The sequence below is a fragment of the Coturnix japonica genome, chromosome 4 (genome assembly GCF_054131305.1).
Source record: "Coturnix japonica strain WE chromosome 4, WE-NBRP24, whole genome shotgun sequence".
NCBI classification, from domain to species: domain Eukaryota; kingdom Metazoa; phylum Chordata; class Aves; order Galliformes; family Phasianidae; genus Coturnix; species Coturnix japonica.
Window position 1 is genome coordinate 65301088 of NC_140666.1, and position 22577 is coordinate 65323664.

Consider the following 22577-nt stretch of genomic DNA (forward strand, 5'->3'; position numbering starts at 1 on the left):
TTTAATAGCAGGAAATATTAAATCTACATCTCAAATCATCCTATAAAAATCACAGGAAGAAATGATATCAGAACACAGATTGGCTATTAGAGAAAAACAGGCAATGAAGATGATAAGATAGGAATTTGTCCTTTCAATTTTGCCTGCAAATACATGGAGTTTGTAAATTTGTTGATTGAGATGGCTTGCGAGGCAGGACAAAGGCAGTGAGGTATATTTCATCAGTTAATAGAGGTAACTTGCAGTTAATGTATCTAAAAATAGGTATTTAATAAATCATTTCTGGATAAAAAGTCAAAGAGGTAGAGTTCAATAATAGTAAAGCTTAAACAGAATCATAAACTAATGAAATTATTGTGAAGAAAATCTGCTTAAGACTAAAACATGCTTCTAAAACTAATGCTAATCCTCTGCATGAAGTGAGCCTTCAAAACAAACACATTATTTTTAAATGTCTTGTAATATCCATCAACTTTTGCAAAGCATATAAAAGTCTTTACCTTGTAGACAAAGCACAGAGGGATCCCACTGCTACAACATATTTTGCAGGACCCCATCCAACATATGCAAATGCTACTGGCAGAGGACTTTTCTCATCTAGCAGATAATATGGCATCATAAGAGTCAGTGCAGCTGAAACGCCAAAATAGGCCATGAAGCAGACGAGCAAGGATACCACAATTCCTATGGGTATGGCTTTCTGAGGATTCTTGACCTCTTCTCCTGAAAACAAAAGAAAGAAAAAACAAAACACACAACAGAAACTGTTATTATTACATTCATCTTTACAAGATATTATTACAAACGAGTATGTTTGTAAGCCTAAATCCTCAGAATTGTATCTACAGAATAAATTTTAAAATCTGCATAAAATAAGATTGGTTATTTTGCTGCCAGAAATGGCATTTAAAAAAACAAAACAAAAGAGATATAATTAATGGACATAAAATACATTCTATATTTAGAATTGTCAAAACCCATCACATCTAGTTATTCTCCTATAATTTGTAAGTTCTAAGTACTCAATCCATATTGTCCATATATAATTTAGAAGTGATATATCAGAAAACTCTTAAAAATCGGTGGTCAATTAACATGATTTGGGCAGGAGAAAAGTCTAAAAAAGACATATTATGTCCCTTTGCCCCCCCTCCCAAAAGCTACCATACACACACACACATAAATACTATACCAGTTGTTGCAATGCAGTCAAATCCTACAAAAGCATAAAAACAGGTTGCAGCACCAGCCAATGTTCCTGTGAAACCGTATGGCATAAAGCCACCACTCCCATATATACTTGTCACATTCTCGTAGGATGAAACATTCCTGTAAATAATAAAAATACAGAGGAAAAACACGTTATTTTTTATTACTGGTAGGTCAAACATACGCATCTTTCTCCCCTGCACCTTATGTAACAGCATGAGAAGACACATTCATGTGAAAACTTGTAAGAATAATAAAAATAACAGTAAATGGAATAATATTTGAATCTAGTAAATATCATCTTATCCCCTTTACTGTTGTGGTAGAGTATTAAAATTCTAATGGTGTAAGAAACTCTCATTATTGTACTCACCCACTGTAATTAATTTGTGGCTTAAGAAGCCAGTAACTTCTCAAATGGCCACAATAAAAGTCTTGAAATATGACAGGATTTTTTTATTATTATTATTATTATTTATTTATTTAGGAAAATACAAACAAGAAAAGAAAAAACACTTTCTAAAGGAATAAAAAGTCTATCATTCCCAACAACCGAGCTGTCTGTTAATAGCAGTCTGTTACCTGCAATAGTGCAAAGGCACGTATAACATAAAATTGCTTGGAATGTGAGAAATACGTTTATAAAAAATAATTTTAAAATATTTTAAAGAGTAATTACTCTGTTATTGCAGAAAGGTTTATGAGATATTCTTCACTTATTCTCCAGTTGTCAACATCTCCTTTCACAAAACCAGAAATCATAACGAAGAGTAGAACCAAGATGTTAATAGCAGTGAAAATTTTATTCACCCATGCAGATTCTTTTACTCCAAACGATAACAGACCTATAAAATAAAAGGAATTTTTAAACATGAACTGTCATGTACAGTAAAAGAGCTATTTTCAAGAAGACATATTTGTCAGAACAGCAAATGATAAAAACAGCAATAAATTTTATATATTTAGCACAAATTTAGTAAACTGACAGCACGACAACAGACAAGTGTATTAGAAACCATAAAACCACGACTTTCTTTAACTGTACTCTTGAAGTATTCACAAGTATTTTGAACACCTGTTACTGCTTTTCTGGGATTCTACTTCATATCTCTATATTATGCAATAGAACCAGCTAATTAACAAATCCTTTAGAATAAATGCATGCCTCCAGTTCATATGAATCTCTGATTTGCAGAGATTCTATTTAAGAAGTATGATACAAAGTATGCTTGCCTTGAGTTCCAGACTGGTGCATTTAAGTGATAGAAAAGTTATTTCATCAGGATCCTAATGTCTAACAACTGTGAGCATAGTAATATTTTAACGGAATAACAGGCAGAAAGCAGACCAGATTAAACTGAAAAGAGTGGGAAAGTCTCTCTGGCTTCTATGCACTGCAAGCATTGCCACTAATATCACATACAAGCTTTTCCTCATTATTTAGAGATTAACTCGGAAAATGTTAAGCCTCTCAAGACAAAGTCTAAAAAATATCTTACTCTGCTAATGAGAGGCTTTCTATCTCATCATAGCACAGAAGTTATCATACAAGCTGCTCAAGGTTTCTGCATAAATGGTATTTCAACTACAATTTCTGGAAGTACAGGTGTTGAATCACCTTGGGAATCTCTACACTGCAATGTAACTCACTGTAAATGCATCCTAAGTTTAAATGAATCTGTTTTTTTTTTTAAATAAAATAATCTTTTTTTTTTCTTTTTTTTTTTTTTTTTCCTGTTTTCTTCTCGTAACTCAAACAAAACCAAAAACCAGATGGAAGAAATGAACTTAAGATACAAATACAACCACAAATTAAGGCTTCCCATGTTATTTCATTACTCAGCTTTTTATGTAGAGACCTATTAAAAGCTTAAAATGCACTAGCCACTCATTGTATTATCAGGAGCTGAACAGAAATGTTTTCCCTGCATCTCAAGAGAGTTTGAACACAACTAATATTTCAGATGTGTAAAAGCTCTAGTGAACACTGAAATGCTTCTAGTTGAAAAATGAAATGCTTCTAGTTGTTTAAAACAAATCATACACTTTGAAACACACATAGCATTTCCTTCACTTAACTTTGAAAACATTTGCTTTTGGAAAGCAAATGAAAATGTGCAAAAAAAGTGCAGCATTTTGTAAATTTCTGAGGCCTCAGAAAGTGTATACTTGGTATGAGTTTTTGTAATTGAAAAATATGACGATTTTCCTTTATCAATGTGTATTATTATTAGGCTTTATAAAACCTACCAACGAGTGATTATTTTATGTTTCATCCTAAAGGAAAGGAGAATATGCATTAAAAAAAAATATCATATAAATGTAATTCCCAGTGTCACTTTGTCAGTGCACAAATATTCTATCTAAACTGCTCAGATATTATGACATATTTCTGATATAACACAAATTACGGCTTGGCATTCTTTTGTTTTTGACTGTAAGAAACACTGATATTACAACCATCATAAATGAGATATTTGTCCTTACCTGATAAAAGCAATACAAGGAATACAGCAAAGAAGTCAGGATACTCTGCCAGACCAGGGTAATTCATTCTGAAGTAGGTTCTGAAGAAGTGACCAATCTGTTTTCCAAGAAGTTCATCAAAGGTGCCGCTCCAGGCTCTTGCTACACTTGATGTACCTTCATAAAATACATGCAAATTTAGAGCTTTGCATGAATGCAATAAGATACCATTACCTCTATTGAAAAGGAAGCAAAACTAAACGTGCTGTAATAAACATTGTAGCATACTATACTACAACTAAAATATACAAATCTGTACTTAATTTGTTCACAAAATATCGCAAAAAACTATTTCTACACCATTTATATTTGATGTCCTTCTGGAAGACACTTATTTCAAAAGTCAAAATATTATGTATATGTTAAAACAATACAAAACAACAGTTCAGTTAATAACGTGAAGGAAAATTAAACACTAGGAAGATGTATATCACTACAGTTAGTATTTAAGACTAATGCCCTCCTCTGGTAAAGAACATATGTGACTACAGGTAAATACAACCTTATTCTTACCACTTTCCTACCAAGAATGCACTACAAAACAACACTTAGGTCTATTGAATTTGTAGTGGTTTGGGTAACAGTCCTGTAATTAGGTAGTCACATACAGATAGGTATGCTTATAAACCGTATAGTGGAACATGTACTTCTGGTAGAAAAAACATCTAAATCAAATCTGTCATCTTTGCCAAAGCACTGAAACAGTTCTTTGAACATCTCCCACATAAGCATTGTTACTTCTCAGACCTGGTCAACTTTGTGTTTTATGAGATCACAAGACAGAAAATTTAATTAGAATGAGATAATATTAAGAAGTTAGGAACTAAACATCATGACTTTCTTAAAGGGAGATACTACAGTGATGGGAGTGGGCTCAGGTAAATGTCTTTGCTGTGTTTTCTACTGATATTATTCTTGCTGATCAAATACAGCAATAAAATCAGGTTTATTCTTGTATATCATCACTACTGCTTGACACATCCTGCAAAAACTCTATTTGATAAGGAAATAACTTAATCAAATGACTTTGGTTATTTGATCCTAGTAGGATGGAAAAGCAACAGTAGCTAAGTACAGAGACAGAAAGAAACAAATCCATTTCTGATATCTGCTTCTTCAGAAAGTCTCAGGTCCCATGTTTGCTCTTAGGCTTACCTATAACATAGGATAAAATGAGATTCCAACCAGTGATAAAGGCCCACAGTTCACCAACAGCTACATAAGTATACAAATATGCAGAACCAGTCTTGGGAACACGAGCACCAAACTCGGCATAGCAGAGACCTGCCATCACAGATGCCAAGGCAGCAATGAGGAAGGAAACAACAATGCTAGGTCCAGAATTAGATTTGGCAACTTCTCCAGCAAGGACGTAGACACCAGCACCAAGGGTACTTCCAACTCCCAGTGCTATAAGGTCCAGCGTAGATAAGCATCGGCACAACGAGTCCTCAAGACCTTCCCCCTTGACATTCTTCTTACGCACCAGGCATCGAACAAAGGTCAAAGCTGGTCCACAGGGCAGCATGGTGGATGGAGAGCTCTGAAACAAAATAAATCATTGCAGTGCATAGCAGGTAGCACTGTAACTTAGCAGAACAGCAAAATAAATACATTTAAATGAAGAACTTCAGTCACACCTATTAATATATTTATACTCCTCTATGATGATGAATAAGTCAGCATGTGCTTTTCCCCCACAAATCATTTGAAGGATTCAGTTATATTTAGGACTTATTTCTCCAGGGGAAAAGAAATAGTTTTGGTTTACTATACTGCTGTAATGGAAAGAAGAAATTGCTTCCTTTATCTGTTGTTGGCTTCTTCTTAACCATTTCTAAAACAGTACCAGAATAGATATCTATTAACTCACACATCATCAAGGTTTTCAAGATAAGGATCGACATGAACATAAATACAGATTTTAAAGATGTAACACTACAATATCAAGACTACAAACACCAAAAGCTTTAAAATGCAGTGCTCTGACACAGCCAATGCAATATCCTTTTGGATATTCCCTTTTGGATTCAAATAGTGCGGCTTTTGCCTCTAGAATTCACTTTGGTAAAAACTGGTTGAGAGATTAAAGCACCTTTTCTATTCCCTCCCACATCAACAAAGTTTCCCAGAACCAATTATCTTTAAAAAAGAGATGTATAAAACTCTCCCTGGTAAACTTTTAACAAGAACAGATAGGTGAGAAGAGTTTGGTAAGAATTAAGTGAAGCCATCTGCCATTTCCCCAGACTGACATCTACTGTTACAATCTATATCATGAATATCTACACTGTGTTCATGATTTATTTAGAACAACCCTCTTAAGCACAGGGACTGTTTTTCATTTAGACTAGTGTATTCTGCTCATACATTCCACCATATCTGTAGAAGTCTTCTGGATCAGTAAAAGGCATTTCTACTCGTCACTAACAGCAATGATTTTCCATCAAGAAGGATGTCTTACTATGGCAGTATTTGCTCCTGGAACAAGGATTCAGAGGCAAGAAAACTGCAATTCTGAATGACTGCCTGGAAATAAAAAAATCCCTTGGATATTAAAGAGAGAGAAATATGAGCAGAAACATTTTCCTCCTGTTCCTGTAACTCCCCCAGGTACACTGTCACTCTGCTTTAGTCTTTAAAGAGACTCATTAAAAAAAGTCTCTACTCGACTTTCAGGGAAAGGGAAGTTGGAAGCATAGTAAACAGACCTGAATTGCCCAGGCAGACACTTAGAGCTGGTTAGAAAGATGATAGCTGACACAGGACTGAGCAAGGAGATGAGGCAGGCAAGGTTTTTTTTTTGCTGTTTTGGTTTGGTTTGTGTTTTTTTGAGTTATCTTTTTCCTCCTCAAATAGATCATTGACATTTCATTAACGGGAAAAACTGTTCTGGCAGACTTTGTTCTCTGAACATTAAGCAATGTCCAAGGCTTGTGTTGTTCAAATGGATCTCAGATTACTCCACTCATTTGCACTTGACAATAAATCCTGAAGACTGTAAAGTCATCTAACAGTGGCCAGCTGGGTGCCACTATGGTTTTCTCTGCTGAGAAGCAATCTTTTTGAAAAAATATGTTGCTTTTTTTTTTTTTTTTCCTGCTTCTACTTTCTGAGATTCCTGTGGAAAGAACAGGGGGGTGAACCAGGTGATCTCCAGAGGTCCCTTTCTAATTCCATGATTCTTTGTTTATGAACAGGACGCTGGTTCTTGCCAGTCACAAGTTAGTAAGGTGAAACACCTATTCTGGCTGCAACCCACCCTTTCTTCTTTAGTCTTCTTTGAAACTGCAGCACAAGTAAGGAAAAGGTAGAAGACACAAACTTCAGAGAGACAAAAAAACACTTCACACACAAAAGACACAATATTTTAGGTATATCCATCCTTTCTTAGCCCTGAAAAATACATATCCTAGATGACCATTGCAATTCAGATTGCCTTACACTGGCACCTAACTATCTGTGTAAGCAAAATGAATGTCTGACCGCTACTTCACAACATCTGTTGCTGTGCCCCGAGCACAGTGCACTGCGTCAGACGTGGGCCCCGTTCAGATTCGGATGAGAGACTGGAAGAACCTACAGAAACAAGAAGGCAATGGCTGGGAGTGCCTTTTGGTGGCAGCATTGTCCTGGACAACCTCACACTGTCTGCAACCATGCTCAGGAAGGGCCTTATTCCTTCTGCATTCAAAACACGTTGGGGCCTCTGCAAGCTCTTTACTCCTGCTGCCTCCAACTCCAGCTGGGCCCCTCTCAGGCCTGTCCCCACGCAGCTGAGCAGCTCTGGCTCTTCTCAGAGGCTTCCTCACAGCTTCAGCTTGATGCTTACAGGCATTTATCTCTAGTAAGATATCTAGTAAGGCTAGAGGCAAATCCAATCCACTTCTTCTCCTGTTCAAATCTGTGCCAGGTCTACTTTACAGAGACATCTGTCACAAGCAAGTTATCTATGAAGTCCATTTGTCACTGACCTTGGCAAGATGCCTTTGTTCGAAGCAAACTGAGATGGCAGCTCCTGACTGCTTACTCTGGGTCACTGCACTCCTGAAACCTCTCCTAGATTAAGTTTTTCTTTTGCTACAGATTACTCTGTAACACAGAAAATGTCTTCAACAGTCCACTGAAAAAGGGAGGCCCCAGTTTAACTGCCTAAGAATTGAAGATCAATGCTCAGTCCACATTCAAGCCTCTCCCTTCCTGAATGCATTCCTAGAAAGAAGTCCACAGCTGTTCATGTCACAGCTTGCAGTTTTTCCCTTTCAACTGCATTACAACAAAGAGACCAACAGGACGGGGGGAGACCTTGTTTTGACAGGAGGGGTATTGGATAGATCTAACGTGGGAAAAATGAAGTTTCCTCATATCACATGGATGTAGACAGTACTTGTTGGAGTACTTGAATAACCGCAGATTCTTCTCCTATCCCTTTCACTCTCTGTTATCTTGTTAGTTTCTCTCTACAGTAGCTGCTGACAAAACCAGCTTCTTAATTTCAGTCTTTCCTGATATCAGAACCTCTGGCTGTAAAGCAGACAATTTACTACCTTACTGCTGCTCATCTGAATGCCATCCCAAGCAGATGAGCTCAGTCTTACAATTCATACCAGGTCTCCCATTCAGTTGGGTGGCCAGATGATCAGGAACATTTAGTGGCCATTTAGTGTTAGGCTCTTTTAGAAGCACAAATTTGGCCTAAAAGAAGTTATATCTACAAACACAGTGCAAGGGGCAAAGTCTCCATTTGGAAAGTATTTGTTTATCTTTAAAACTGCACAGGCTGTAAAACCTACACAAACTATCAGTTTTCTACTCCAAAACAAAAGACAAATAGGTGGATAACAATAGAGCATAAAAGTAACTGCTGTATAAGGTCAGTGTGCGCTGGACCAAACTTTCATTCAAAAATAACATTTTAATTACGTTAAATAAGTGATTTTAATCAGTATGTATCAGATCCAAGCTTCACATGGGGGGAAAAAAAAAAAAAAAAGCTTTTGATTAAATTAGCGCTGCACTGCAGCTGCAAATCAATACTTTGTACAAAAATTTCCATTAAAGATTCTAATTAAAAAGGGAAACATTCTCCTACAAGCAAGTATTATAAAGCCATATAATACCCCTGAAAGTTGTTATACCGTTATGTATATTTAAAGATTCCTTTAGCAAAAGTAATTTAAAGATGATTTACTTCTAATTTATATCATTAATCTCTTATTATATACTATAACATATGGTAAGTGTTAGGTGCAGTAGTTTAACACTTTAAACATCATATAAATGATGAAGCAAATATCCTAACATGTGTGTAACATACTCAAAATGCAGAAATATTAATACATGGATTAATTCAGAACCTTTCTTCAGCCTCAGTTTCCTGCAAAAACCTGTAAGTTGTACTGGTTGTTTTCCGTCTGTAGAATTTAGCAGAAAAATTTGTTTGCAACATTTATTATTACAAGACTTTATTCAAAGTTGCAATATCGCACTGATTAGAACCAGCGTAATAGAATATGGAAGTAAAATAAGTCCTAAAGTATGTGTACACACATGGACACTCAACTTTTTCATGTCCTAAAAGTTGACTTTGTGCCCAAGACAATAAAAGAATTTCTATTGTCTTTGAATATTTAAAGTACTGTATCTAAACAATTCATAAGGCCCTAAAATTGGCACCTGTAACAGAATATGCATAAATGGAAAATGTAAGATCTATCATCCAAAAGCAGAAACAGATTTCAGACTGAGAAGGAAGACATAAATCACATATATAAAGACACTAATTTGCACTTAAAGACATAATAACAATGTAAAGTATACTAAATTCAATACCAAATAGCGCAGGTATTGCTATTCAGAAAGCACGTATGTTAGCAGACAATGTTTCATATGATAAGCGATACTGTTTTCAGATTGTTTCTTTCAGCATTACAAACCTTATACAGAGAAACTTCTGCTAGATAATTTTCTGCTTCTCTTGCCCAGTCCTGAACTTCTGTAGTCCCAAATATGTGATTTTACTGAAATATGTGATAAAGCAAACTAAATGTGGTGTGTGAGCTGCTGTGAAAGGAGGTGGAGGCTCTGCAGCCCCAGGTGATTGGAGGCCGGGAGCTGGTGAGTGATTTGCCCAGTGTAGGCAGGGAGGGAGAAACACTCTCTGCTGTTCAGATGAACCATATCTACTTTCTGAACAATGTAATGTCACGAGGACTCTGTTTTCTCCACTGAAACACACCTGTCTCCCTACATACAAAGCACACATGGTTGTGAAGGTACCCCCTTCATGCATCCCCATGGGACTCTTATTAAACACCCTGAATGACAAAAAAGTTGGGATGTGTTACATCATCCCCAAGCACAAAAGCTGTCTGCCCAGCTTTTGCATTTGCTGCTCTTGTTACAACAGCAGCAGTCTGTAATGCTTTGAGACCTGAATCCAACAGTGCAGCATGAAAATAGCTTTTGCTGAGTGTGTTTCAGAATAACATAATTAATCTGAAAAATATTACTGTGATTAGAAACAAGACAGAAGTGTCTTTGTTTACAAAGCCTGGTTAGAGAGTGCTCTGCTGAACCAGGACACTGTATAGCTTCTCCTTTATATGGCTTGAAATGTAAAAATGCTGAAATTAGAATAGTCCAGATATTCTTGTGACACAATCAATAAATAATCCTACTGTCTTAAAAATTATCTTCCATAATAAGCTAAACTCCAAGGATAAGATACAGCAGTATTTTTGCTACTTCCAGTGGCAGATAACCCAAGCAGTAGGATTTCCAGTCAATATTATTCACAGTATATTGTTTCTCTTTAAACATCTGTGTTTCAGTATTTCTCTTTTTGTTCAGAGAACACTGAAATAACAAGTCTTGCTGAGAAAAGCTCTAAATTCCTCATCATTTAAATATATTCTCCATGAAAATATAGTGAAAAAAACCACTATGTACTGTGTCAGCCCCTGTGACTTGCTCTCAGCTTTTACTCTTTCCTGAGCACAAATCTGCCCCTGCCAAGGGAGCACAGAGGGCTCATATTCTTTTCCCATGAAATGTCCTACTTCCTGTGGTTAAATGCAAGGGACAAGGACAACCTTTCCTTATCTCTCCTACATCCAAAGAGAACACCTCCAGAAAGAATGTGCTCCACTGGGGTGGTTTATTTAAAGAATCCAGATGTTATTTCTTCAGTTATCTGAGGCTACTCCTTCCTTGAAGTGCTAAAAGGTGTAGATATAAAAGGTCTTGTTCGTGGAAGCTGCAGTTATGTCATGCTTTTCCTCATGTTGATCTCCATTCCAGCCACCTCATCCCTTACATTGGAAGACCACTGGCTAGGGACAAGCCAGAAGCTAATTTACCTGCTAATGTAGACAGACCCTATAGATAGTACTCTGACCAACAACATTACAACATGACTTTGGTTCTGGCTTTGGAGAGCTTCAGTCCTGGCATTTTCTGCTCGTTGGCAAATGTATCTCTCTTGCATTCATCTAAAGTGCTTCATCCAATACTTCTCTGTGTACCCCAGGGCTTCTGCAGCAGACTCTTGCCATAAAGAATCTTGCTATGAAACAGCTGACCATGTTAGAAGGAATAAACTGAAAGGGAGAAGTATTTTATTTTCCAACAGAAGGCACTTTTTAGGACTCTCTTCTAGTGTCAAAACAATATGAAGATAATGTCAGAGACAAATGCAGAAATGTATGCCCAGGGATTAAAATAATAATCCCAATTCATTTGTGAAAAGAAACTCTTGCACTGACTAAATCAAAATACTGTAGGAGCCCAAATGACAAACTACGCCTGCTTAAAAGCTGCTCTGCTGTTGTCTCTGACTTGTCTCACAGATACAGCCTCATAGCTCCAGGCCAAAAAGCTATGCCTTCTTACATAACTGGAGGCATTAGTTCTGCAAAAGCATATCCATGTGCTTGCCCATATGACTACTCATAATGCGTGGAAGTTAAACATGAACAAAAGTGCTGGCAGGACTGGGGTCTAAGTGAACCATTACAATCCCTCAAATAGAAATTTCAAATAGAGCCTGCTCCTTCGCCTTGAAAGCTGGGACTTTGGAGCCAACTGTAACAAAGGTAACTTCTGATGTTCACAGGAAAAGAACAACATGACATGGCTTTTACAGCTTATGCAACTCTAACAGGATTTGAGAAGATGTGTTAGTATTCGTAAAAGGATTCATGAAGTTCTGCAGGCATCTGTTCTGTGTCAAAACAATAAAGTAGACAGCGTTTTGATGTAACCTGCTGGGATGATCTCATATGTAGGAATTCAAGACTCTCAGTCACAGGTGTCTACACAGACAACTGTTTCCATGGGATGCTTTAAGGAAATTCATTAAATTTCTGGAGTATTAATTCATACAAACTTTAAACATGCTAGATCAGTCTCCCAGAAACTTTTGAGATTCTTCTAGTGGTTATAAATGCCCAATCCCTGCCTTTCTTGATTCCCACTTATTGCAGTGTTCTCCCATTAGAGGCATGTCTTATCCATAGTAGATTAAACCTCTGCTAATAAGCATCTAGTGACTTTTCTAAGACTTTGCTGAGAATGTTTCCCTTGCAAACACAGGAGCAAGACTGATGAGAATCCAAAATATTAAAGCATTGAACATTTTTTGAGATGTTAGTTACTGAATACTGCTCCATTCTACTTTTTCATGAAGCTCATGGAGCTCACAGCATCTCAAATAGAAACAAAGAAACTTAAAATAAAAATCAGTCATAAAACATCTCAAGTTGGAAGGGATCCTCAGAGATCATCAAGTCCAACTTCAGACTTCACACAGGACCATCCAAAATTCAAACCCTGTGTATCAGTGTCCAAATGTTCCTTGAACTCCAGAAGTTCTTCCCTGGGGAGCTTGTTCCATACCCACTATCTTCTGGTGAAGAACCTTTTCCTAACACCCAACCTGACTTTCCCCTGACACAGCTCCATGCCATTCCCTCAGGCCCTGTCATTGTCATCAGAAAGCAGAGATCAGCACTGCCCCTCCACTCCCTATCAGGAGCTGTGGGCTGCCATAAGGTTTCCCTATAGCCTTCTCTTTGGGCCCAACAAACTGAGTGATCTGAGCTGCTCCTCATACTCTTGCCTTCTAAAGCCTTCCACATCTTCATAGCCCATCTATTTCTGTTCTTTTCAAAACCAGCCAAAATTTAAAATAAAAGAAGCAAACAAACAATTGAATAAAGTCCTGCCAAACTAGAGCAGTCCTGGAATTTCTTTGTTGGACTGGCAATAAGATATGAATAATGACTTTTAGGATAAAATTAAACCCCAAACATTTTTTTTCTACTGATTTACACCGAAACTGGTTATTTGAGAGAAGGGGCCTAGCTACTGACTTTGAAGTAAAAAGTCACAGGAGGCCTTTCACATGCCTAAACTCAGCATCTTCAAAAGATATACACAAAACACAGGTCATCTCAATAAACTTTTAATATGACCTCCTCTCCTTAGTCACTTTCTTCCCTGGCCTCTTCTGATGAATCTGAAAGGCACTCCCAACTTCTGACTTAAAGGTGTCCCAGAGGTAATTATGAGCTCCCTTAAACATGTTTCTCTGACTAACAGGTACTGAACATCAGCAACAGAAAAAATAAAGCATATTTAGTCACAAAATTATCTCCTATTTGTTCTTTAACAAAATGTTCACCTCTTCCATCTTCTTTATCACCCATTAATAGAAGCGGAACAAGATACTTCTCCCCTTATTTGTTTCTATATCAAATACTTCTTCTTAATGTACAACAACAACAAGCCTCATCTCCAGCCATGGTGTGGATAAATCACAGGGAAAAATCCATAAAACACTATATTCTAATCCGGAGATTCTACGCACTTAAAAACAAACAAAAAATAAACAACAACTTAAACCCAAAATTCAGCCCCCCCAAAACAACAGACACTGCGAATAACTTGTCATCACCAAAGAGATTTCTTCATTCTTTTCAGATATTGTATGTGTGTTCATGTGTGTGTGAGTTCAGACCACAGTATTTCTTGGATTGCTTTCCAGTGTCTACTATACAGAAGGATGGCTTATTTCTGGGAGGCCCAGCCACTGTTATGGCTAGATCACAATTAGGAATAATTTTGTCCTCTTCCCTTGCTTTCTCATGAGCTCTGGTGGCAATGACAGGAACTTGAGTTCAAAGTGTCTGTGTAGAAGCAGGATCTAGCCACAAACCATTCCTCACTTGCCTCAGGAGAAGAAGTGGCCAGTACAGACTCAGTTCTAAAGGGCCAAATTCAGCAAACAGATTGCTATTTGAAATGCAATGATCAAGGAAGTTATATGAAAGACATCTGCTTCTGGTGCTACAGTTCTATGCACAACAGAAATTCCAGCTAGAGAGGAAGAGATGTTAGAGATGTTTTGCCAAGAGGCAAAAACCTCACCAGCAGCACTACTAACCACCCTAAATGACACTTCTGATCCTTAAAGCTGAACTGGATGTTGACAGACTACAGTACCTTTTTGACATGATGTTAAGAGATATCTTTGAAAATCCTGAGAGTAAAAGTCTGAAAGAAGAAAGTGGGGTTCTTCCAACTATGTGACATTCCTCATTCTCCTCTACGAGAAAAGGCTGGGTGACCTGGGTCTGTTCAACCTTGAGAAAAGAAGACTAATAGAGGATCTTATTAATGTTCATAAATATCTTAAGTGTGGGAGTCAAAGGGACATGGCCAACCTCTTTTCAGCCGTCTGTGAGGACAGGACAAGGGGAAATGGCCATAAATTGGAGCACAGGAAGTTCCACACCAATACATGAAGGAACTTCTTCACAGTGAGGGTGACAGAAACCAGGGAGGTTGTGGAGTCTCCTTCTCTGGAGATATTCAAGACCCACCTGGACACCTACCTGTGCAGCCTGCTGCAGGGAGCCTGCTTTCCAGGGAGGTTGGACTTGATGATATCTACAGGTCCCTTCCAACTCCTACAATTCTGCAATTCTGTGATAAGCTTGTGGGTTTTTTTTTTTGAGTCAACTTACTTACCTCTAGTAAGTATAGCTAAATATTAACTTTGTAATCTTTTAAGCAGGAGAGCTAAAACTTCACAAGGCCTGTTTCACTTTCTTACAGTCTGAAAGAGAAATGAATACAGTCTCCAAAGCAATGGAACTGTTACATTATTTTCAAAACTGTCCTTAAAAAGACGGGTTTTCTGATGGGAATTACAAAACCCACCACAAACTGCAGACAACTAATCAACAGCCAGGAATACTACTAAAACATTTTAAAGAGTGTTTAAGTTCAGGTGGGAGTAAGTGGGTGAATTGTCCACAGCTGACAAACATACTTTCCCTCTGAAAGACACCAGTTGGTCACCACTGGACTGCAATGTTTCATACAGAAGTGTTGATAACCACTGATCATGGTTGACATGATTCCCATGTTAAACCGAAACATAGGAGTGGGAGAAAAATAAGCTCAGATATCAAAGAGATCAAAGACAGTTAATCTTTCAGAATAAGAACTCCACTGTGTATTATTTTATTTTGAAATACAACGTTGCTCTCTGCTGTGACAGCTGTACAAGAGTGTGCCGTTTGAAATTTTGTCATGACCTACACATTGATCTCAGAAAACACCTCTGAAAAAGCAGAGATGTTCAACTGTAAAATACCTACTGGGATCAGTGATGTGATGACAATATCATGTCTCCTTCAGGAGTTAAAGTAATTTCCAATTGTCTTTCATTCTACCTGTTCCTAAAGTTCTATAAGGCAGGCTCTGAAAAACAAACAGAAAAAGCATTCCAAAAAACTATTTCATACAATGACAGTTGTGTTCTGTTAACAACTTTAAAGCTTGGATGCTAACATTCAGTTGAGGAAATTGATAAATAATACTTTATTTTCTCCCCTTCCCCAAATAAAGGACCAGAAGATCAAACAAAATAATATTCATGGGCTTGATTGTCTGGATCCAAACCAAAGCACATTTGGAGAAGCCTTGAGTAAAAGAGAGCAGATAGATTTCTTTCAAGTGAATGTGAGCAGTGTTCAGAGGATTTCTTTCTTTAAAGTTTATCAGACTAAGTACATGGCATACAAAGACAGCATGAAAACAAGCTCACGATGGATAAAAGGCCATTTGGAAGCACAAAGCTAGAAGGAAAGCCTAAGATATGGAAGAGTTAATTTTGGCATTGGTACAAATTCTGAAACAGAGAAGGGAAGCTACTGGCAGTTTGGAGCATGATAGTCCCTCAAATTAACTGAACATCTCCCAAAAATATAACTGGGGATTACAATGACTGTTACCTATGCTTGGCTTTAGACTTCAGCCACAATGGATTCTTCATGGCACCTATGCTTATTAATATTGATGCATGAAGACAGATGCATGAATTATTTTACAACAGAATAAGAGATAAAAAGAAGAAGAAGAAGAAGAAAAAAGAGAGACTGTAGCTGATGATGAGCAATTTTTCTTTTTTCTTTTTTCATATCTGTCAGCTTTTCAGATTACTAGCAGTGTTTTGTATAATAGCTAAAAGTAAAATGACTTGGTGACCGCAGTTATTTGGATAATTCTTGAGGTTGATGTGGTTCAAATTCATGGAACTAATTTGTCTGGATAACAGCTTTACAAAGGTTCAGAAAAGTCTAGACATTTTCACTGTGGGAAAAAAAAGATGCGCAATCACTTTTACACAGACTTGAAAAATAATATCCTGCAGTCATCCTTTCTAACTGCAAATCGTACTTCTAAAGTCAACAGTAGATAAACTAAAGCAGTTGAAAATAGCTATGTTTGTACAGCACCAGGTTTCAAGGGAGATGGAAAAAGCCTTTGATTCAACTGCTTTACCAGAAATGGCACAGCAAAAAAAGATCAGATATCTGTAGTGCTATAGGCTCCATACAAGTTAATTATTAAGGTGTTAATACTGGGGTAGAAGAGTCATGAGATACATGAAAAGTCAGAGCAGCTTCCAGCAGCATCTCACAGCTTGCCTGACTGGAGAGGGGAGAAAAAGGAGAGGGAAGAAACAAACCTTTCATCTGAGTTCAACAACGTTCTCTCACTACAGATACAATTTTAGCTTCAAGTTATGTTTTCAAACTCAGTTATAACATACTTTGGCCTAAATCCATTCTGGCTAGAAACTATGTTTCAAAACTGGTTTAACTGGAACCATGTTCAAACATCACTGCCAAGCTGTTTCAGCTCCAGAACAGGAGAGGATGGATGGAAGAGTCAGCTTCTCTGTGTGTTTTTGGTTTTCTTTTTTTCGAAGAAAGAAAATATTTAATTTGTTATCCCGGATCCAAAAATTCAGTTATTTGCAATCAAAAGCCTGAAATCCCTTCAAAATTATGAGCTTTGTTTCTTGAATTTACTACAGATTGCAGCCACATGGCAAAAATTATTTCCATAAACACACTTTTTAGCAAAACAAAAAGATTTTCAGCTGTGCTAAGATTAAAAATATGACTGCAATTATTCATCCTGCAATAACACCCAGCTAACAATCAAAGCCAGCCCAAAAGCTTAATCTGAGAAAAACCAACAGTATGAGAAAGGCAGAGAGAAAACAACCAAATATAAGTGATGTGGGATGGTGGCTTCATGTCTTCCTAGTGATGTGTCATCTGTTTTCCTGACTGTCAGCTCCAGTATAGCCATTGTAATGAGCACATTCAAACAGGAATGAAAACAGTTTGTAAAGTTTGCCTTTCAAACATCACTCAGTTGATTCAGGCCGGGAACTGAGTTTCTTTGCTTTGCAGTTCAAGTTTGGCTGCCTGCTTACTGCAGAAATACTCTTTCAGTCAACCTCCTGCCAAAGAAGACCTCAGTAGGATTGCTCCCTACCTAAATTCTTAAACGTTTCTTTCTTTGAAGCTTTTTAGGTTATGCAGATCCAACATTTTGCATTGCACAGCAAATGCAATCCTTAGAAAAATTAACTTTTTTTTTGGTTTTTTGTTTTTGACAGTGCTCCAGCAGTAGAAGGTCTGCAGTTAGTCTGGAATAGGAAGTTCTCCTCTTTGTGTACTACATTTCATTAGAGCACTCATACACATCAAGAGCACTCCACTAGAAGAGTTTTTATTGTCTTAGACTTCACAGTGCCGTACTTTGCTCATTTCTGATGTGCTACTGCCAAGATAAACAGTGATAGGTAATCGAACAGTGCTAGGATCTTACTTACTAGTGTTCCCGTCAATAATGAATAAGTCCATCAGCCCCAGAACTTAGAAAGCAGCAATGAGACACTCTTGGACCAGGACTAGATGCAGAACTACGGACCAAGATTAGGTTTGAAATGGAATCAGAAGGAACAGAGGCGTGTACAATTGAAACCATGCCTACATCACATTCAGTGAAGTGTTCTGAATGCAGCAGATATAGGCAGAGCCAAGTCATCCCTGGTATATTTACACTAGCACTTTTGCCCAGATCAGAGGCGTATTTTCAAAGTTATTCTTTCAGTACTCATGGCCAATCATTGCACTTTGTTCCATTCCATGGCACAATACTGAGCCTTCCTTCTGGAGCAAAAGAAATTGGAACACATCCTCCACAACAGTGCCTAACACACTCCAACCAGTCTAGAAATAGATACCTCCTGTTTCCTTGATATAAATTTCATAGTACTGCCTTCCACCTTTGTTCAAATGTTTTAGAACATGTCATTTGCTTGTCCAAGCACAGCAAACAGGCTGAGGCAGGCATCCAGGCATCACCGTCTTCCTACCATCCAAAAGCAAACTGTTATACTGTACAAGCCTCAAGTCACAGAGAAAGAGGTCACACTCCCATAGTTGTACAACAGCAGCCCTCTGGTTGTTCTCTGGATTGCTTTTCTTTGGATGCTGTCTGGCTTGCTAATTTATTACAGAGTCCCTTTCAACCCAAACCATTCTATTATTCTACCACTACTAAAACAGGAGAGGAAGCCTCTCTAAATGTTCAAATCAGTAACAAAACCCAGCAAAACAATCTATACAGGATGGGACAAACCTTCTTGTGTTTTCCATTTTTTTCTGACTAGGACAGTCAGCTGCTGCTCACCATACAGCTGGGTATGGGGATGTACTCTGAAATACCAGTCCGAGTATATGGTACAGTCTGCTTCCCATTTTACAGCCTTGGGTAAGATTTAACAGCTACTGAGTTTGCTCTGTAGTAAGTCCCACTTCTCCACTTCTTGAAGGCTGGTACAATGACAAACTTGGCCTCCAGAGGCTAGAAAATATGTTTCTTGTGATGGCTCCTACTTCAGAGTATGTGCTCAAGAACTTATCTTTCCTTTCTGTCCAGTAACCTACCTGGGACGCAACACCGAATGAAGCCAAATGAACTCCATCAGAATTGCATCAGTCACAAAAAACACTAGTGTCAAGGACTTCAGTATTTCAGATGGGGCATCTCCTGGGCCCGCAGCACGTAGTAAAGTATGCAGCCTTACGCAAGTTCCTTGGCTGACCCAATTTTACATCCAGGCAGATGACTTTCATAGCCTTTCCAATTCAAAACTTGGACAAGTTGAGTTATGTGGGGAGATATTTTTTGTATTTGAAATCCTGCTTGCCACGATTCTAGGAGAAATGCAAATGTTCATTTCCAAACCAGCAGCCATGTCAGTTGTCTACAAGAACACCATTTCACAGCAGTAGCACTGTGAAAAAGCTGCTATACGCTGCTGCTTGTGGTGTTCTCCAGCCTTTTGGTGAACCTTTCAAGAGGTTTGTTCACCATCAAATGAAGAACCTGTGTAAAACCCTTGCAAGCTTGTCTCCTTAGAAAGAAGAAGCCCTACCAACCAACAATTGATTTTCCCTTTCAGTTCAGATGATCTTTTCAAGGGTTTGCATTCAGCAAAGTAGAGAAATTCAGTGCTACACAGTATCCTGCTGTGTATTTTCAGTGTCCTGTCTCACTGTACGCAGCAGAAGTCAAAGTACAATACACAGTCTTCTTTCCCCACATTTTCAAGCATCCTTCCAACCACCAAAAATAAAAAAAGGATAGTACCAGCAAAGATGCACTTGGTGAGCACCAACTTCTTGATTAAAATGCATTACCTCTTCTAGCTCCTGTCCAAAGGAATGAAACTACGGAACTGGACTCCACAGGAGTGTGATTCTAAATGCCCAAACTTTATTCTGAAGTTTGAGGGATAAAACGTTCCTGTGGCCAAAGGTTTGCAGCTAATGCTTCCTCCAGATTAAAAAAAATTAATAAGAAGAAGAAAAAAGGAAGGAAATCAGAGGAGATAAATTATTCTATGTTACACAGCTATGTAGAGCATATTCAATACTTTCTTGTAGTAGCAGCACAATTTAAGCAGTTTCTACTGCTTAGTCTCTTCACTTCATCCATAATTAGATGGTAGAGAACAGCCATGTGGTCACGTGATAAAATGGAAGGAGGAACTGATTATTGTTCAAAAACATCTCAAGAAAAAATACAGTAAAACCTTTCCTAACCCAGTTTATTGCACAGTACCACAAACAACCGCGTAGGGTGGTTACTGAAGCGGGAACAAAAGATAGCAGCCCGGAGCAGAGCACAGGAGCTGCTTATGCTGACACTGCTTCAGAAAGATACTAGGCCTGTGAGCACATCAAGATGGAGAAAGCTACCTGTTTCCCAGAGCATAGTGGATACACTCTAATTAGTAACAATGAAACTGTGCAAACGTTCACCTCACGTACCAGAGAGTTGACTTAATTTATCTTGTGTGGGTGAAAACACAACATCAACATTATTTTACTGCAAATTCTGCTCTTTTTGCATCCGGTTCATTGAACTAAGTGCAACCCATCTGTTACCACACAGGACAGAAAAACAGTCAAATAGATAAAAAATATCTTAAATTTAATACAAATCAAAGTTATTTACTTAGACAACTAATGAAGTGGAGTACACAGGCAATTAAACACCATAGAAGGCTTTAAACAGTACTACAGACATTCAGGGAGGCTTATAAAAATTTATATCTGGACAATTAGATATAAAATTGGGTTATTAAGACTGATGTTGAAACTTGCTACCTCAGAATTAGGCATATGCATCTCATAAATTAAAATGGTCACATAAAATATTGCTAGTAGTTGGATACTGCATGGGACCTTGCAAACAATTCTGGACTGGATACCCAGAAGCAGTGTCTCACTAAGAATAAATGTTGAAACAATTAGAACAGATTTCTTTTATTTAGTAAAAGCATGTTACAGGGATGATCTGTCCCCCATTCTCTTCCATTTCCACTGTGCAAATAAACAGACAGGGAGTACCTTGTTGTTGGAAGACAGTCATTATACCAGACTGCCTCATAGCAAGAATAACTGGCTACTATATGGTACATAGGGTATTTTTCAAGATCAAGCTCTACCATCATAACAAAAGTTGCAATTTCACAGGACAAATAATGAGAAAGATTGCTGCTTTTCTTTTCCAAATTATGTACAAACATGTAAATTTTAATTTCTGAAAACTTCTCATCATGAAAATATAAAGGAGACTCCTCAGGCATTGGCTGATGTAAGGGAAAAGGCCATGAAAGTAATTTCCAGAATGCTCAGGTATATCTCTTGTTTCCTGAGTTTCTACAAACAGTGTTGGGGACAAAAAACAACAGCAGAACACACACTTTAATACCCTGTAACAAGTACTGCAAAAAGCTACAAGGATTTTTTTTCTAACCCACAATTTCCACACAATAAAACTGATGTTTCATGACACACAGTTCTTCAGTACCACCCTTGAAGGTTCTTCCCCCTCTTGACACCCTTGTAGCAGAAGAGAACAATTAAACACTGCTACCAACAGCACCCAGATACTCACTTGAAACCATTAAACAATTTAGACTAAGTTGACAAGGATCAAAAATACAGCTTAGTCATCTCAACTCCTTCTCCTAAAAAGCCCACCAAAACAGTGCACCTCTGAAAAGAACCACACATTTGTACTAATTCTGTATTTCCACAAGCTTTTCCACCTAACTCACAGTGCTGAAAGCACTTCATGACAAGTCACATCCTATTGTTTTCTCTTGACTGCGTGATGGTCCAAAAACACACAAGGGCAAAATAAAATCTGTATTATAGCAAATAATGTGCAAATACCACATTGAAAGGAATTAAATTAAGTCCTCATGGGAGTAATCAGATATCTTCACAATATCCAAATGTTACATTTTCTTTAACCAATACGGAGATGCGTCTCAATCCAATGAAACTGAAGAAAGGACAATAAATAATCCCTTCCCTTTAAATTATTATTTATCCCACAACCACAATGCACATGGTGCTGCACAAACAAAATAAACACAATTGCTTTCTCATCTTGTCCAACAGCTTGCAATCAAACTTCAAACACAGAAATAACTTCAAACAAAATGGGTTAGGACCAGGGATTAGCTACATGAACTCACACAGGCACAAAACAGGTTCTCCTCACTATGTTTTCAGTAAAGATCAGACTGTATTGAACCCAACTTCCCATCCCCAAACAGAAAAGAAGAATGTTCTTTACAGCAAAAACATATTTATTACATATATTTCTCAGAAAATGACACTTTATTCTGAAAAAGCAAAAAGCACAGATGAAGAGATGTGTATGACATACAGAAGACAATAGTAAAGTATGGTAAAATCACTTGGTGCAATTTGTTTTTTGCACCAGTTTAATCTCAAAGCTGACAAAATATTTCTAAATAAATTTCTTGTAGAAGATCTGGAAGGAAAACTTATTTACTTGAATTTTGGCAGTGCAACACCTTTTAACAGCAGATACTGACCTTTCTACAGCTCACCATCATTCCAGCAACCAATACAACTGAA

At 37.6% G+C, this 22577-nt stretch overlaps 1 protein-coding gene across 9 annotated transcripts in view; it reads right to left on the reverse strand.

The window, feature by feature from the left end:
• The window catches only part of SLC7A2 (solute carrier family 7 member 2), a 36989-nt gene that overhangs the window by 10726 nt on the left and 3686 nt on the right, over positions 1 to 22577 (reverse strand). For 5 of the 9 annotated variants that reach the window (XR_014945411.1, XR_014945413.1, XM_015862347.3 and 2 more), the window contains 5 exons: positions 4891 to 5278; positions 3697 to 3852; positions 1889 to 2054; positions 1193 to 1329; positions 501 to 723 (listed from right to left, as the gene is read on the reverse strand). Coding sequence is in view for 6 of the 9 variants with exons in the window: in XM_015862347.3 (XP_015717833.2) it covers positions 501 to 723; positions 1193 to 1329; positions 1889 to 2054; positions 3697 to 3852; positions 4891 to 5263 (1055 nt within the window). In the remaining 3 variants the exon portion in view is untranslated. Of the gene's footprint in view, positions 1 to 500; positions 724 to 1192; positions 1330 to 1888; positions 2055 to 3696; positions 3853 to 4890; positions 5279 to 6446; positions 6550 to 9671; positions 9816 to 22577 lie in introns of those variants that run through there. The other 4 variants (XR_014945412.1, XM_015862349.3, XM_015862346.3 and 1 more) reach the window with 2 other exon arrangements.